Here is a 17,104-nt window from a genome sequence, read left to right on the forward strand (position 1 = left end):
CAATTATTGGAGCAGCAGCTGCTTTAAGTGAAACACAAGTATGCTGGTTGAAGTGTTAACACTTTCCAACTTGAAGTACCTTTATGTACTGAAGTTTTAGTTTCTCCTCTTCAATCCGTCTTCTTTTCTTTGCGATGTCTTCCTGGATCCTTCTCTTGTCCTGTGAGGGGAGACCACATGTTAGCATGTGTACAGTTTTCAGCATGGAAACTATTCCACCTGTTGTCTTCATCTGCTGACAACCCTGAGCGGTCAGCTGGATGCAAAGAGGCCACAAATAGTTTGGTATATTTTGATGGACCTGACTCTACCTGTTGTTCATGTGTTTGTGCTCTCTGCTTCACCACATGTGGTGGAAAAACAACTTCTTTTTTATGACATGATTAACAAAAAGCATAAAGTTTAGTCTATTTGTTTTCTGTATATTAATACATGTACATTGTCATGTTTGTAGTTCCTGCGCAGACTCACAGTTGGCTGACAGGAGCCAGAGTCAGAGTGGATCTTCAGTGGAGTGAAAGGGGAGCTCCTGATGACATCTGCTGGTATTTTTAGTCAGCATCCTTGCTGCTCATTCACACTGTCTGGACATTGATCAAATGATTTTGAAAAACCAATTGGCACTGTGTAACCTTTGACCTGAATCTCCTCAATACTTTTATTTTGTTTTCTAAAGTCTTTAATTTGAATAAGATGATTGTAAAGACCATGTCATGCAAGGCTATAGCTGCATCATTTGTGCGATGCCCCGCCCCCATCGCCATGGTTTCTGATTAACTTTTTAGGGTATCTTGTGGTGGCTAACTTACTGGTACTTTTTATTTCAACAACAAAAATAAAATGTCTTTGACTTAAAAGCTTTAAACATTTAAACCTGTGTTTGGTCTCTTAGGCGTTGCAGAAGCAGTTTTTATCTTTGTGGTAAAAAAGTGGGTCATATTGAGATATACTTAGTGAACATACCACACATCCCTCACTAGGGCTATAATGAGTATCCGGGTGCTCGGATACTTGCGATCTGCTCCCGAAAATTCGAGTATGAATATTTGCAACGTCGACGATTGGTGATTCATAATCTTTATAAATATAGTGGAGTTATAACACGAGTTACAAAAGTCCCAGATGACTTTTTTATTGAAGAAGGGGAAAAATGAATGAAATGAAATGAATTCTCCTGAACCTTTTGTCCTCTGCGCTGTGAATCATTTCCATGCTTGCAAAGAAAGTGGTGTGTTGTAGAATGGTGTCTACAAAAGTGAAAAAAAAAACTTTTACTTTTGCTGAAAAAAAATGTTTCAAAAAACATTTAAACTGTAGGATTTTTTTTGTGTAGTTTTAACACCATTAGTTGTGCATAAAAAAGATTTGTTATTGCACAAATGTTTGGTAAAACATTTTCAAAATATTTTTCAGGCACACAGAACAGCTCAAAGAAATGCTCTTTACACCTGCATACGCAGATCTACAGACACAAGCATTGTAGTTGGGTTTGGACGGCTAATGGTTTCAAATATCTTGATTGTGGGTGGAGCTCATTAGCTAAGGGTTTTGTCACTGAGAAAGACGTGGTTTTGGAAGGGCAGTGGACTACACTAGTCCTTTAACTGATCCTGTCCATGTCCATTTATTAGACATACAGACTTGATCAAGTTAATCAGCAACAGGTGGAGCAGAGATCTAAATAAACACCGGACCATGACTCATGGGCACTGCAGACCCCCGGGCCTTGACTTTGACATGTGATCTCTATGTTAAACATATATCATACATATAATACTATTCTGTAGATACCCCTCAAGTGTAAAGACTGCTGTTTGTGCATGGACAGCCCTTATTGTACAGACCTGGGAAAATAGACTGAGTACTTTTGTAACAATTCAATATATGGCATCTTTACAAATGGCCGCCATTTTGGATTTTGCTCTTGGCAAACGTGTTTTTCTGAAAGATGAAATCCTAAGGTCCATGACAAGGTTGATTCTTGTTCCACAAAATGCAGGATTTGTCTAAAATGTCAACGTAACCGGCTCCATGTGGAACCATAAACCCAGCTTTGTGCCTCTAAGTGACTGATGACTTTGTACCGTGATGGCTTGGAGCCTCTCCTTCAGCAGCTCAGCCTCCTCCATGATAGCCTGCAGACCAAAAAACAACACAGAGATGGTAAAGAAGATGGAGTCAGACCCATTGTTAGATCAGCATCATTTGGCATTCTGCTACAGTGTTTATGTTCTTTGATTTACTGTAACTTTTCAACCATCAATACAATAATTCCAGTAGATTGTGAAGGAGAAAAGTGGCCCGTCGAGATTTTGTGTTTAAGCGCCACTGACAATGCCTCAGATGTTAAAGGGTTAAAGTGCAAACACATCCAGACAGACAACATTTCTAGTTGCTTTATTCCAAACAAAGGATTCTTCTTGAAAAAAATGTAAAAATCCTGCAACCACACAAAAACACACAGGCATAAACAAACAATCAAACAGAAATGTTGTCCTGCCTGTAGTCAGGTGCACACTCACTCTACCTTGTTTGTACCACTGCAGTGGGTCACACATCAACACAAGTTGCATGAGTGGGCTCTGGAGGGTCAGACAGTGTCTGTTCCATGACAGAAGAATGACTGATGTCATCCATTGCAGCTACATGAAGACAAACCACAGAGGCCAGACATAGAGCTCACGCATACACCCATTGAAGACTGGAGTCCTCAGTGGATGGATGGAAAGACACTTCAAATCCAAAGACACAAATAACCAAACCCAGCTGTGTCACAGAGATAACTGGTCTGCTACAGACTGAGAACATTCAGAGAGCAGCATCTTTAATTTCTTCAGAATCATGATTAAAAATTAAAAATGAAAGTCATCTGTAAAAATGTATTTATTCTGTCTGAAGGAGGGGTTTGCACTGGAGGTCAGGTAATAAGAACTAGCATGAATGTTGATATGGCTTCACTGAGACACTGAGGGTAACTTTTACCCAATATGATATCCTGGATAAAAGTGTTTGTCATAAAAAAATAGATTAAAATATGACAGCACATGATAAAGTAGAGTATTTTTATTTTATTTTTAACTCTGGTTTATGTATGAAAATTAAAAATAAAACCATAGGAAGATTCTAGAAACATGCTTAAGAAATTACTAAAAAATTTGGAATTTGAGAACAAAAAATTAAAAATTCTCCCAAAAAAAAAAATAATAATTCTGGAACTTGGCCTTTGGTCCACCCATTCCTGGGATATGTGAAACTTTACCCAGGGTCCATGACACTCAGAAAAATGCAACATGTTGAAAATCATGTAAATACGTTTGCTCAGGTGAAAATCACCCGGCGATCGTGCTCTAGGGTTACTGAATACATCACACTCAAACACACATTCCAAATAGCAGCTCTCTGTTCACTGGAAGTCACCATGTGGTGAGAAATGAGAGTTTGTCACAGAGACAAGAGGGAGGAAAGCAGGTGACAGAACATGACAGAGGTTTCCCTCACTGCTGCCTTCTCCAGGATCAAGGAATTTTCCACTTCTTAGAAGACAATTATAAGACCTAGGGGAATTTTCTTTTGTTTGGAGTTTTTTTTTTTTTTTTTTTTTACAATTCTGTTTAAAGTCAGCAGGTGTAATATTTCTAATGTCATAACTGCCATTGTCCCACCCAAACGAATTAACCGGTGTCAACTATATTCAAGTCCGCCCAGTTTTCTAAAAATGATTGTTTAACCAGTCTCTGTTACCGCTGGGCCCCACAGAACCGGCCATGGCCTCATCAAATCCAGATGTGTTTGGACCTGTACACAGAAGCTTTCCATGATTCGAGTCATGGTGTGGTGCCATATGTGCCACACCTGTTCCTTTGGTAACATGTGCACATGCCAGAGCTGGGTTCAGGTTACACCTGTTTGACTCTCAAAACATCACAGTGGTCTCATCAGATTCTTTATGGATGACAGTCATTTGAAATGTTAACTGAGCTCAGCCTCTGTTCTGCTGATTCAAAACAACTTTGGCACACAGCTGTGGAACAAACAGTGACTTCAACCGAGCCTCCACCGCCCTCTGTTAGAGGCAGACTTACAAGCACAAATGTTGCAGTTGCTCAGAATTACATTGAATCCTGATTAAATACGGGTTTCAAATGGGAGCAGGTTTTTCTTCAATCCCCACTTAAAAAGTCAGATTTATGACTAAAACATCAGCCCATGTCTGCTGTGGTGTCAAGCCAATGTTTGTCACTGTCTTTTAGATTCAGATTACAATTAGACTGTAAATCATCTGCCAACAGTTTTCTCATGTCTCTGTAATCTGTATTACATAAAATGACATAAAATGACGTCAGTGGTTGTTTAAAAACCATGTTTGTTGCATGCAAAGTGAGTCTGTGTTTTCATGGAGGGTGATTCAGCCTCACACCGTGTTCCTGTGACCTTAAAGCGGTGCATGGGTTCATGGGTTCATGTTCTGAGGAGCCAAAGGGTTCTGGAGTTTAAACTGATTAAACCTTTTAGGCTGCGTGTGTCATATTTAGCATGTCCTTGTTTAAATAGAGCAAAGGTGTGAAGGTTGCAGTCCTTCTCAGCTGCAGGAGAGTTGGGTTTTTGTGAACTTTTTGTTACCTTTTTCGTTAGTCTAGAAAAAGTTATTCAGAAATGTTCATGTATTTTTTTGCCACACCTGCATGAAATTGTCTTTTTATTTTTCTGAGCTGCTACACATGTTGTTGTGGTATTGGCTTCATGTGCAGCAGGTTGTGGTGGTTTGCTCGTCTCAGTCTGAAGTCAGTTGACTTCATGCTAATGCTGAAGTACTCCTCACATACAGCTGAGAGTCACACAATCCTGTAACATTTCTCATATCCACTGGGACTGCATTGAGCACGTCACAACACCTCCTTTTAAATGAAGCATAAATGAGTTCATTGTTATAAAAGCAGCTCAAACCACAAACTAGTCAACTGTTTGACTGTTTTCTCTTGCAGTCTGCTGTGTGTTACTGCACAAAAATGTGTCAAATCAAAATGACTTATGATGTTAGGATGGTCATTCTTACAGCACACAAGGTTCAGACTGTAAAGCTTTATGATTTGAGGCAGGAGCTTTATGCTTCTACATTCAGAAAGCTATGAAATCCAGCATGACAAAATGACCGAGTCTCTGTTGGAACCCTCAGACGTTTGTCGTCTGCTTTAACCAGTTATTCCAATGTACCAAAGGGATTTTCTAAAAAACCACAAGTCATGATATTTTACTGCCCTAAAACCGGTAGGTTTTGCTGCTCCAAAACAGCTTATGTTTAAGGTGCAGAAGGACAAAAAGTTCATTTCTAGAAAGGTCAAGACTTCTGCAAGAGAAACAAACCCTCATATGCAGATATACACACAACCCAAATACTGGACAAATACCTTGAAAGTTGACTTATAAACTCTACAAAACAATTTACTGACCAAACACAAAGTGACTCCTCCTCTCTTCAGGTGTTCTTTCTAAACGTTATAATCCCTCAGCATGGTCTTTTATCATAAACACTGTTGTCTGTCTTTTTTTATCTTATCAGATCAAAAGCAAGACATTACATACTAAAATTTAGTGACTAAATAAATAAATATCAATAGGCAGATATAAACCAGTTAAAGTGAATAAAAAAAAGTTGCATAATTTAAATATTAAACAAGTGTATTTCTAAATTTCAGCTGGACGCCAGATTAAAAAGATCCAGAACGTTCCTTTAAAAACGTGTCCGAGGCTCTGTGAGAGGCTGTTCCACAGAAGCTCCATAAAAACTGAACTCGCTGTAAGTTTTAGTTCTAACGTTTGGAAGAGCTGAGGCCTGTACCAGAGGAGCTCAGGGTCCACGAGGCTCAGACTTTAAAATCTTTACAGATAGATATGATGGGTCAAGACCATAAAAAATGTAAAACTGATAAAATAATTTTAAAATTATAAAGCAGCCATAAAATGGTAGTAATATGTTCCTGCTCCCTCGTCCAAATGCATACGACTGAGTTCTGTAGTTGATGAAGCTTTGAGATACTCTGAGTTTATCAAATTCTGAAAATGCTGAGTCAGCTGTGGTTCCAATGGGGTGTAAAATGAGCATGAATGCAAAACAGGGTGGTTTGGATGAAAGTGTTCATGTGTGCTTGATTTAGGTGGGCGGGTCTGTGCTGTCAAGCTGCAGACTGATGCAGACGGGCTGAGAATGAGTATGAGGCGGATGCAGAACACATGAAACGAGGTCTTCTTCTGCAGCCAGCGATGGCTCCTCCAACACACAGGGTCAGCGGGAGACTTCAGCCCTCAAGAAACTTTTCTCAAAACCATGGTTATTTTTTTTAACCATTTAATACCAGTGACTCTTCAACGCAAAATTTTTGACATACTGTAACTTTTCAACACGATCAATGTAATTCCAGTAGATTGGTTTTTCACGATCTGCTGGAATTACATTGATCGTGCTAACAATTAAAACGTTACAGTAAGTCAAAGAACATGACAACTGGAGCTACAGTATTAAAGGGTTAAATAAAAAAATGGTCATGAACTTAGATTCCAACAGGACTCAAAAAACAATGAAAAGGAGCCCGGACAGCTGACATGGGAGAAATGCATCAGAGATATCGGTGGAGAGCTGCTCTGGGTGCACATTCATGGCCAGCCCCCTCACACTCCTACATCTTCTGCCTGAAAGCAGCGTTTCACTCAGATGTGGCAAACAACAAGACTCTGAGCAGATGTTTGATTCCCACTGCAAATAATAAAGATCTTAATTTATGGTTACAACCGTTGGAAGTAATCCATTTTGTTCTGGTTGAAATGTATCATAATTTATGTAAAGATTAAGTTCAAGGAACAAATGCAGGCTTTGTAGCTGCTGGGTTACAGTTAGCATGCTGATCAGTCCTCCAACCTTTTGCTTTGTAGGAGTCTTGATAGAAGCAACACATCAAGAGTTAGCTAAAAGGCTGTGGGGGCATAAAGAACGAAGGCTAAACTGTCTAGAAGCTGTAGATTGGTCTACATTTCCTGTCATTTTAATAGATCATGTCAATATGTGATGCAAAACAAATGTGGTGTTTGACCCCTGAACCGTTGGACGAGCCTCACATCACTGTGGATATGTCACACACAGACTTTTGAATGAAACAGCACAGATTGTGATGGTAGGTTTGGAAAAGGACAGTCACTGAAGGAGAATGTGTACAATCCTCGTCAAGGATTAAGCAAAGCTGGAAACTGAGAGTCGGAGCGGATTGAGGGAAGTAAAAGTCAAGCTGTGGTTAGACGTCCACCTGTTTACACTATGGAGGTCTGATCCCTCTCTGCTGAAAATAGAGCCCAGAGCACAGCTGGACCAGCATGAAGGCCTCAGTGTGGGTTACATAAGAAGAGTCCACACATCCTGTTAGGCTGAAAGCCTGTGCTGCTCTAAAGAGACCAAGAAAACTGGAAGACATTAAAGAAAAAACAGACTGGATCGAAACCAGGTCAACTCTGGCTGCAAGCACACCTTTACCAGCTCAGATGATTGGAGTCAGGTCACTGAGTGTCAGACACCCCTCTGTGAGAACTACCTTTAAAAAAGTGTACACCGGCTACTTCATCACATACACCTAGCTAGTATCGGGTTTGACCCCCTTTTACCTTCAGAACTATCTTAATCTTTGGTGTCATAGATTCAACAAGGTTCCAGAAACATTCCTCAGAGTTTGGTCCATATTAACATGACAGCATCACGGTTGCTGCAGATTTGTCTGCTGAACATCCATGATGATAATCTCCTGTTCACCACATCCCAAAGGTTCTATTGGGTTCTGGTGACTGTGGAGGTCATTAGAGTCCAGTGAACTCATTGTTCTAGAAACCAGTCTGAGATGATTCCAGTTTATGACATGGAGTCTTATCCTGCTGGAAGTAGCATCAGAAGATGGTACTCTGTGGTCATAAAGGGATGGACATGGTCAGAACAATACTCAGGTGGACTGTGGGGTTGGAACCATGATCAGTTGGTACTGAGGGGTCCAAGGTGTGTCAATAAAATATCCCCACATCATGACACCACCACCACCAGCCTGAACTGTTGATCCAAGACAGGATGGATCCATGTTTTCATGATGTCAAATTCTGACCATCTGAATGTAGCAGAAATAGAGACTCATCAGACCAGACGACGTTCTTCCATCTTCTATTGTCCAGTTTTGGTGAGTCTGTGTGAATTGTAGCCTCAGTTTCCTGTTCTTAGCTGACAGCAGTGATACCTGGTGTGTTCTTCTGCAGCTGTAGTTCATCTGCATCAAGGTTGGATGTGTTATACATTCAGAGATGTTCTTCTGCAGACCTCGGTTGTATCCAGTGGTTCTTTGAGTTCCTGTTGTCTTTCTATCAGCTGGAACCAGTCTGGACATTCTCCTCTGACCTCTGGCATCAACAAGACATTTCCACCCACAGAACTGCAGCTCCCTGGATATTTTCTCTTTTTCTGACCATTCTCTGTAAACCCTAGAGATGGTTGTGGGGGAAAATCCCAGTAGATCATCAGTCTCTGGAATCCTCAGACCAGCCCGTCTGACACCAACAGCCATTCCACGTTCAAAGTCTCTTCAATCTCCTTTCTTCTCCATTCTGATGCTCAGTCTGAACTGCAGAAGATTGTCTTGACCATGTCTACATGCTGTTGTTTGATTGGCTGATAAGAAATTTGCATTAATGAGCAGTTAGAGATGTGTACCTTTAAAGTAGCCAGTGAGTGTAGAGCATTTGTCTGAGATGTCTTTGCTCCACATGCATCATCTGGCTCTGGTCCTGAAACAGTTACAGTTGTTATTTTGGTTTCTTCATTTTTAAGCAACATGTCTCACTTTGGTTTAACAGCTCAAACACTGGACACACTGGACACAAATAAGAGTGTTTGATCAACTATGTGAAAAGTTTAAAAGTCGTCCACTACATTTATACTACTTTAAGAAGCAGTGTTAGAAGACAGCCACAACACAAGTCAACCCCACCTATCTGCAAGTTAGTCCCCGCCCCCCTCAGGTTTGTTCTGAAATGTATGACTGATTCCTTCAGTCATAATGATTTCTGATAGGACTAAAAGTGTTAAGGAAAACTTTACAAACTTCTTCAGTGTACAGAGCCGTCAACACAGCAAGAGGAAACAGTGTTGCTGCATTCATGGTCAGGAACACAGCTCTGACTGAACCTGACACACCAGATGGTTGGGAACACACTGCCATCTGGGAAGGCCTTGTTCTCAAAGAGGAAAAGCTTGGCGCATGACTGGATGAGCCATCTGTCCATCACCGTCCAACCCAGAGAAACCTCAGTTAGGCAGGAAAACAAAAGATAATTTCTCAGTAAAATCTAAGTCTCACCAAGATAAAGCTGTGGACAAACTGGAGAGTTCTTTCTCTTTTATTTCAATAAAGAAATCCCGAAATGTGCGATCTGAATGACTTTTGCTGAAAAATGGAGGAGCTGGCATTTAAATATGCATGATGGAAGTCTTTTTGATTGTGAGACATACAAAGAATGAATCAAAGATCCGTTCTTATTAAAACAATAAGGATAAGGTGGTCTGATGTTATACTGGGGTGTTCTCTCTGCTTTCTCTGAATGTTCCGGGACCATGAGAACATCCTCTCATTCAAGATCAATATGTGTGCCTTCAAATACCCGACCAATTAAATGTTTGCTGCACTCATTGAGTCATAAGCAGGCTCCTGTAGTAAACTGTTAGCCTAAATCTTTAACTTAGCTAGATAATAATAATGCATCCTTCCTGCTGTGGCAGAGGTGTGCTGATCTGAGCTGACCTGCTCCAGCTCCTCATTCTCAGCAAAGACTTTAACATTTCTAGGAGTATTTTGTCAATGACCCAGGAAGTACTCTGGTCCCAGACACACAACCCTGTCACCTTCCACTCCGTCTGGTCATTCAGCCAAGACTCCTCTAACTTTTAATCCCTTAATCTGATCTCTGATGGATTAAGGGTACACAAATGAGCAACACGTGTCTTTGTTAGACGCTGTCGTCTTCTAAACACCAGTAAATGATGTTCACATATCAGCAGCTCCCATGTTCTAGACCTTGAAGTTTTTTGTTTTTGTTCATTTCAAATGTCATTCAAAAAATTGTCCTTGTGATTTTGGTGTTGTACTCTCAGAGAGACAGATCTGAGTTTCTGTTATTACCAACCACCGTGTTATTAATTCTGCTTAACTTTTACTCTTTAGCGTGATGGTTGGATGCAGACTGAGACTGCATAGGTGGGGTTCTTCTTCTGATTTGTGCTTTCAAATAGTTGGACAGTTCCCTTCCTGCTTGTGTACAGTTTCCAGGAACTGTGAATTTAGATTTGCTACATAAAATCAATCTCCTCTCCATTGATTCCGACTCATTCCTGAATCACAAAGGATCTGAGAAACCTTTCAGATGCAGACATGCAGCCAGTGATGTGAAGACAGAGGAGTCCTGAATCTTCATCATGACAGGTGACCAGGACAGATATCAATAACTGAAAGTTGCAGTTTAAAACCTCCCTGCATTTATGAAAGTGAGCACAGCCCCCCGCCTGGCCATTTCCTCCCTGCTATTTGGGAAAAGTTTGTTGGGGTTAGATGTCTATTTCCAACCGAACTCAGCATGTGGGAATGCAGCTGCTCACCTGCATTGTTCTGAAAGATTACCACGAGTGAGAGTTTCTGTCAATCCATGAATAGAAATACTTACAAACAGACCTCCCGCTGAGATGCTACAAACAGCCAACAGCTTAAAGGAATTAAAAGATTATAGAATCAAGAGACCCTTGTTTCTAACATGTCTTCATCTGAACCTCAAATAAAAGTCAGAATGGCAGAAAGGCAGAAGTTCACTGCATGACTCTGATCTATACAGTGTAATACCTGAAAAACCAGAGCATCTCTGAGAAGGCTGGCGTATCATAAAGCTGCGCAGCCCAACCGGAGGCTGTACTCACCGGCTTTTGGCTCAGTGTGTCCTCGAGCAGCACAGAGGTTTCAAACGCTGGAGCTCCCTCTCATAGCAAATCCAGCATTACTGAGCCTGAGGTGGAGTGAGGAGATGGTGTAGGCTGAGAGAGATTCAGGCTGACGGGAATGCTCCCTGTCTCCTCCCCCTCGCTGTTCTCTCTCTGCCCTGTACAGTGTGCAGCTCTTACTGCTGCATGTCCTCTTTTAGCTCACACACACTTTTTCAGAAGTTGGCTCACCTGTGTGTGCCCCTTGAATTTGTTACCACCTTTTACTTTGAAACATGGACTTCCTCTGTTTTATATTGTCTTTACACCAGCAGCCTGAAACCATGGAAACTGTGGAGGATGAAACACCCTGAGACTGTCTGAGATGCTTCTGATGGAGACCACATCCACGTGATGACAAAAGGCTGCATTTTATTACAGTTCAGAGATCCAGACAACATGCTCTCTGCATGTGTCTACATTGGAGTTAAATGAGCATATTACACCCATTTAACCCTTTAACACCGATGCGCCGGTTTTTATGTTCTTTGATTTACTGTAATTTTTCAACCACTAACACGATCAATGTAAATCTCTCCTTGAGAATGCTGGACTTTTGTTGTTCATGTCAACTTGTTAACATGTTAAAAAGTCACAGTACGTTACAGAGTTTGTGTTGAATCGTCACTGGCAACGCCTCAGGTGTTAAAGGGTTAAATGAGTTGAAATTAGGGCTGTCAGATTTGTCGCGTTAATTACACGTTAATTTGACATGTGGGTGACGGCGACAATTTTTTTGACGCATTAATCGTGGATTTTCTCATACGTGCCTTTCCACACCGCCTGCGCATTAGTCCCTCATCGCCCTCTAACTCACCGATCACGGGCGGGTCACCACCGAGCTGCTAGCTAGAACCAGCCCGGCACTAGGACCTGGAGAGCTCCTGCACCCTAACCCGGCTCCGGTTCGCGTCCAGTACCACGTCTGGTGGTACCGGCTCGCGTCCGGCGCCGTGTCCTGAGAGCTGCGGACCCCCGACGTTCCGAACAGCAAGCGCACCGGGGGACGTTTTAAATGTTCTGGAGGTTTAAGCGTGATCCAGCCCCAGCATAGCGGTCTGTCTGCCGGCATATTCATGGTGTGAGCTCCGCTGGACACGTTCCACAACATCGACGACCCAAATTAAGAAGGCAGAGATAAGAACACATTTGTTGGAATGACCAACCTCGGCGCAACATGTTACGTTCAGCTAATCTGATTGGAAGTCAGACAAATTTAGGGAATTCCGGTCATATTTTCATTGGTTTGGCTTGCAGAACTGTGTAGCTCATTTTGCATTATGGAAACTGTTGGTCTATTCCAGTAGTCACAGTAGCTTTAGCACAATGCAACCATGAAGACACATTCAGGAGGGGAAAGAGGAACACACACGTTCATTATGCTGTATTCTGTACAAAATACAAGTCCTGAGGGACTTCAAAGTTGTGGCTGAGGAGAAAGCAGCCAGACGGAAGATGACAGTGGTGTGAGGATGACTGTGATGGTGAGGAAGATAACAAGGACAAGGGCAGAACGAAGGAGCAAGGGGTGAAAGTTGAAAAATAAGGAGTACTGTGTGACTTTTAGGGAAGAGGTGAAACGTGTTTGGGAGATCAGGAGGTTCTTCCAGATGACTGGACCGCTGCAGCTAAAGTGATCATGGAGATTGAGAGGAAAGTTTTTGATAATTCACCTGGAATGAGGAAAGAAGATCAGCGGACATGGTGGTGGAATGAAGAAGTTCAGGAGTATGGTAAGAGGTTAGATAAAGTAAATGTGTGACACTGAGGAGACTGAAGAACAGAAAGATACAGCACGAGGTGAAGATGTCAAAGGTCAACCAAAGGGCAGATAGAACACACACAGTAAGGGTGAGACAGAAGCTATGTCTGAATCCCCCCCCTACTCACTATATAGTGTGTTGTCCATTTTCTAGTGATGTTCGAATCTAATTCCAAAATCCAGTGCACTAGAAATTCCCCAGAAGTCTTTGCGAAAAACTAGCATAGCGAATATAGACCACAATGCATTGCATTCAAACTATTTCGAACAAAAAAACGTGTTTAAATGTATTTTTTGAATGTATCATCCACATTTTTACCATCAGAACACAGTGGAGTCATAAATAAACATCATGAATGTTTGTATTGATTCATTTTGACTTCGTGAAATCTGTGACATATCTGGGGTTTGGAAAAACGAAAGAAAAATAGTGAGCCTCGTATCCAAATTGCCTTTAAAACCCAGAGCACTAGATAGTCCCGTACTATATAGTTTTTTAGTAGTAAGGGATTAGGGAGGGAATTTAGACACAACCAGAGAAACAGATGGAAGGATGTGCAGCAGATGAGGATGATGAAGATGGAAATGTTTTGACAGGTTCTAGCGTGAAGGAAAGATGGAAGGAGAACTTAGAGCAGGAAGCATCAAATGAGGAGATGGAGAGATACGATTCTTCTCTAGATATTTTTATAGAAGAACAGAGAAGGCCAGAGGAGCTGAACTGTCTTTGCAGATCTTTAGAAAGTCAATGACAGGATCCAGAGAGGAGCTGTGGTTTGGATGAGCAAGTCTGGAGAATCCGAGAAAAATGTTGGAGATGTTCAGGACATGGATGAGAGCTGGAAGACAGTGGAGAGATGTTCTGTTGGTGAAGCAGAGGAGTTCAGGGTGGAGGTGGGACTACACCAAAGATCAGCTTTCAGCTCCTTCTTAGAAAAGGAAGAAGACTGGAAGGAAGGAAGGAGATTGAATCTATCAGGAGAGAAGCTAGGACCAAAGAGGAGGTTCATGCAGAGGAGGACATGAGGGTGCATGTGTGAGTGAGGGGGATAAGCTGGGGTGGATGATTTGTTACAGCCACCCCTAAAGGGGGCATTCTAGCTGAACACTTGGAGGTGCATAAACATAATCTACTATAACTGGTTTATGGTGTGTGATGAAGAATTCTACATATGGGAGACAGACCTCAAGAAAATAAAGAGTTCTATCCAAATGTTACTGTTACAATGGGAACTACTGTAGCTCCAACCTCACATAGATTTGTAAAAACGTATTTATATTGAAAGCTTAAACATTATTTGTAAGTATATTTGCAGGCCTTCCTCTTTTAGACCACACAGAGAAGAGGAAGAGTGAAATAGGTGAGTGGGTACAAAGAAAATTGAGCACCTATTGAAAAAAGATAAACCTTCCTTTTTTCCAAAACACTCCTTCTTCCAGGACAAGAGGAGTCACTCCTAAACATTGACTATGTCTACATGCACACCATGTTTCATTTCATGTTTCTGTCTCCTGATCAGGGCAGTGATGTGAGAACGTCTGCACCAACAGTAAAATTCCTGCTTACATGTGAGAAGACATGTTCTGTGTCATTGGGACAGAGCGAGGTTAGGGAAGTTTTTACCTGTTCGTGTCCAGTGCTCAGCAACAGTAGCTGAGAATTTGAGGAAAGAAAAACCACAGCAGAGCAAACTGCAGAGATCATGTTCAGAGATCAGTGAACAACCATCTCTGAGATCAAAGACAGTGAGTGTTTTACACGTCTTCGTGAGGCCATGCTGAATGTCCAGGTCCGGGTGCACTGCCATGTCTGCCTGATGTTTGTTGAGTTCACGGTTACACATCTGTTATATCTGCACATACTGTACAAGAGCTGAATGCTGCCTTCTTTTAACCCTGAGAAACTTCCCTGTACAGACAAGCTTTAATTGGAGAAGTTGATGTTGCCATGGCAACATTTCTTCTCAAGATCTGTGCGTAGAAGACCAATCACACATTGATGTGTCTATTACACTGATTTTAGACAAGCTTATTCTGAGGAATACTGAGCACGGTTCATTCCATTTGACAACATTTCATCTGAACTGGAGCTGTTAGTTTGCCTCTGTTTGAGAACATTGATGGAAATACAAGAAAGACTTCGCAGACAAAAAAACAACTCAATTATAGCTCATTATTCTTTTTTATGTTTCATTATTTAAAAGGATCTGCTTGTAAGCTGAAACTCTATGGTACAAAAATCGCTCAATATTTTTCTTAATTTAGATTTAAAAACTCTTTTTAACTGCATTTTTATCTAAGAACTAACACTTAAATCAATTCAGTTTAAAATTGTACTCTTTCTTTTCCCTTTGATGTAATCCACAACAATGATTTAAGATGCAAAAATACTGACATGAGTGTTCAGGAAAAACCACCTGATTTATCTTATTTGTCTCACATCACACATTCTTTGACATGGTGTGACTGTAATATAAAGAATAACTTATAAACAAATGTTGCATTCCTTTAATGCAGCAAGTTTACATTAAAAAAACAACAATAGATGAATTATTCTCACCATAAAGTTTTGAAAATTAGCAACACTTTTCCTGCCAAAGGTGTTTTTGAGATTTTATAGAAGGAGCCATTTAGAAATGAACAGGAAAACCCTTCTACTGCCCCTGGTGGAATGATGATGAAGTACAGGGTAGAACACGGACCAGGGTATGTAGAATGATTTTCAGGAAAGTTTGGATCGTTCTAATGAGAGAAGGATCTCAGAAATGCATGTATCACATATGATCCGAACGCTTAACCCTAATAAATAAGGTTAAGTTTTGTGGCGTCTGGACTGTGAAGTTGTGTGGTCATATAGCTCCATGCTGTAAAACAATGTGGATGTCGACATTAGAACACACTAAGCTTTCTCCATCTCTTTCCATCATTCTCCTTTAAACAGCAGCATTGCTCCTGTGCCGTCGGTCGGGCAGCCTTGTTCCCATAGCAACAGCTGAAGTGAAGTGGTGTGTCGTAGCTGTAGCAGTCTAAAGATAGAGTCCTTACAAACACAGTTGGGCACTCTCAGTTAACAAAACTCAAGCAGAGGAGCTGCAGTCAGCAAGCATGGTCTGTTTTTGTGTATAAAGACAAATAAAAAAGGTGTAAAATGTTGGAATCCCCTCATTCATTACGGGAAGGATAATTATCTTGTGTCTAAGTTGTTTTACCAGCTTGAGAATAAAAACCTATTACAGAGACACCAGCAGTCATTTGCTGGAATTCTCCGTCTTGCTTGTGTGAAAGTTCACCTGATCTCTGGTGCAGACAAACCTGGTCTGTTTGACCACCGTGGTGTCAATTCACCTGAGGGGGAACCAACGCACAAGCTAAACTATGTAGATGTTTATGAATGCCTTTATAAAGTAACATGAGGCATTTAAACAAATGAACATGTGAGAACACTTGGATAACCTTCAATTTGGATGACTTCACAAAGGAAATGCTTTCATAAAATTTCTACAACTGAATTAGTTCTGAACATAGGCGGGGGTGCATAGGCTAATGTTTCCCTCTGCTGGTGAAGGAAGCAATGCAGGATGGTTCTTTACTGCAACAAATATATAAGCAGCAAAATAAACACATTATTTGAAATGAACCTAACATGAGGATTCAAAGGAAGGCTGCAGTTCAATCTCATAATGTGTCAATAGGTTGTTTTTCTTTGTGTACACTGGAGATCAATCAATGCACTAATGTGCTCAAAGCTGAGGGGAATATTCATCAGAGGCTTTGAGGGAATTGGTTTTCTTTTGGCTGAGTGGAAGATTTCTTACCATGACAAAAGACTTTTCAGACCTGGGGGGTTAATGCACTTGTAGAGGGAAATGTGCAGTGTGAAAATCACCGGACATTCTGCTTCTAGTCCAGGGGTCACCAACCTTTTTGAGACTGAGGGCTACTTCATGGATACTGAGTCATACGAAGGGCTACCATTTTGAAATAATACATTTAGCGTAGTTAAAGTTAGTTCTACATTATTAATAATGAATAATGATACTCCTCTATGTAAAGACTCTGATTTCTCACCATAATTATCAACAATGACAACAAGCTAGGAAACAAATATCAATATTCAGAACTTTATTAATCTCAGTAATTGTTACATTTTCATCTCTTACATCAGTTACGTTTCATGGAAAAATGTCCTTTTTTCACTTTGTTGTTCCATGTTTATCAAAAATGTAATGTTAAAGGAAAATCCATTTTTAAACAAATCTTCTCACATTTTGAACTAATGACCAAATCTGCAGCATTTTTAACTA

The 17,104-nt window shown here is 40.9% G+C and overlaps 1 protein-coding gene across 3 annotated transcripts in view; it reads right to left on the reverse strand.

The window, feature by feature from the left end:
- The window catches only part of palmdb (palmdelphin b), a 43,640-nt gene extending 32,486 nt beyond the window's left edge, over positions 1-11,154 (reverse strand). For 2 of the 3 annotated variants that reach the window (XM_036217479.1, XM_036217480.1), the window contains exons 1-3: positions 8,729-8,866; positions 2,085-2,135; positions 80-160 (exon numbers count right to left, since the gene is read on the reverse strand). In XM_036217479.1, coding sequence (XP_036073372.1) covers positions 80-160; positions 2,085-2,135; positions 8,729-8,851 — 255 coding nt within the window. In that variant the 5' untranslated portion in view covers positions 8,852-8,866. Of the gene's footprint in view, positions 1-79; positions 161-2,084; positions 2,136-8,728; positions 8,867-10,978 lie in introns of those variants that run through there. The other variant, XM_024261744.2, reaches the window with a different exon arrangement.
- Between the last annotated feature and the right edge of the window lie 5,950 nt (positions 11,155-17,104).

The sequence above is a fragment of the Oryzias melastigma genome, linkage group LG20, assembly GCF_002922805.2.
Source record: "Oryzias melastigma strain HK-1 linkage group LG20, ASM292280v2, whole genome shotgun sequence".
Taxonomy (NCBI): Eukaryota; Metazoa; Chordata; class Actinopteri; order Beloniformes; family Adrianichthyidae; genus Oryzias; species Oryzias melastigma.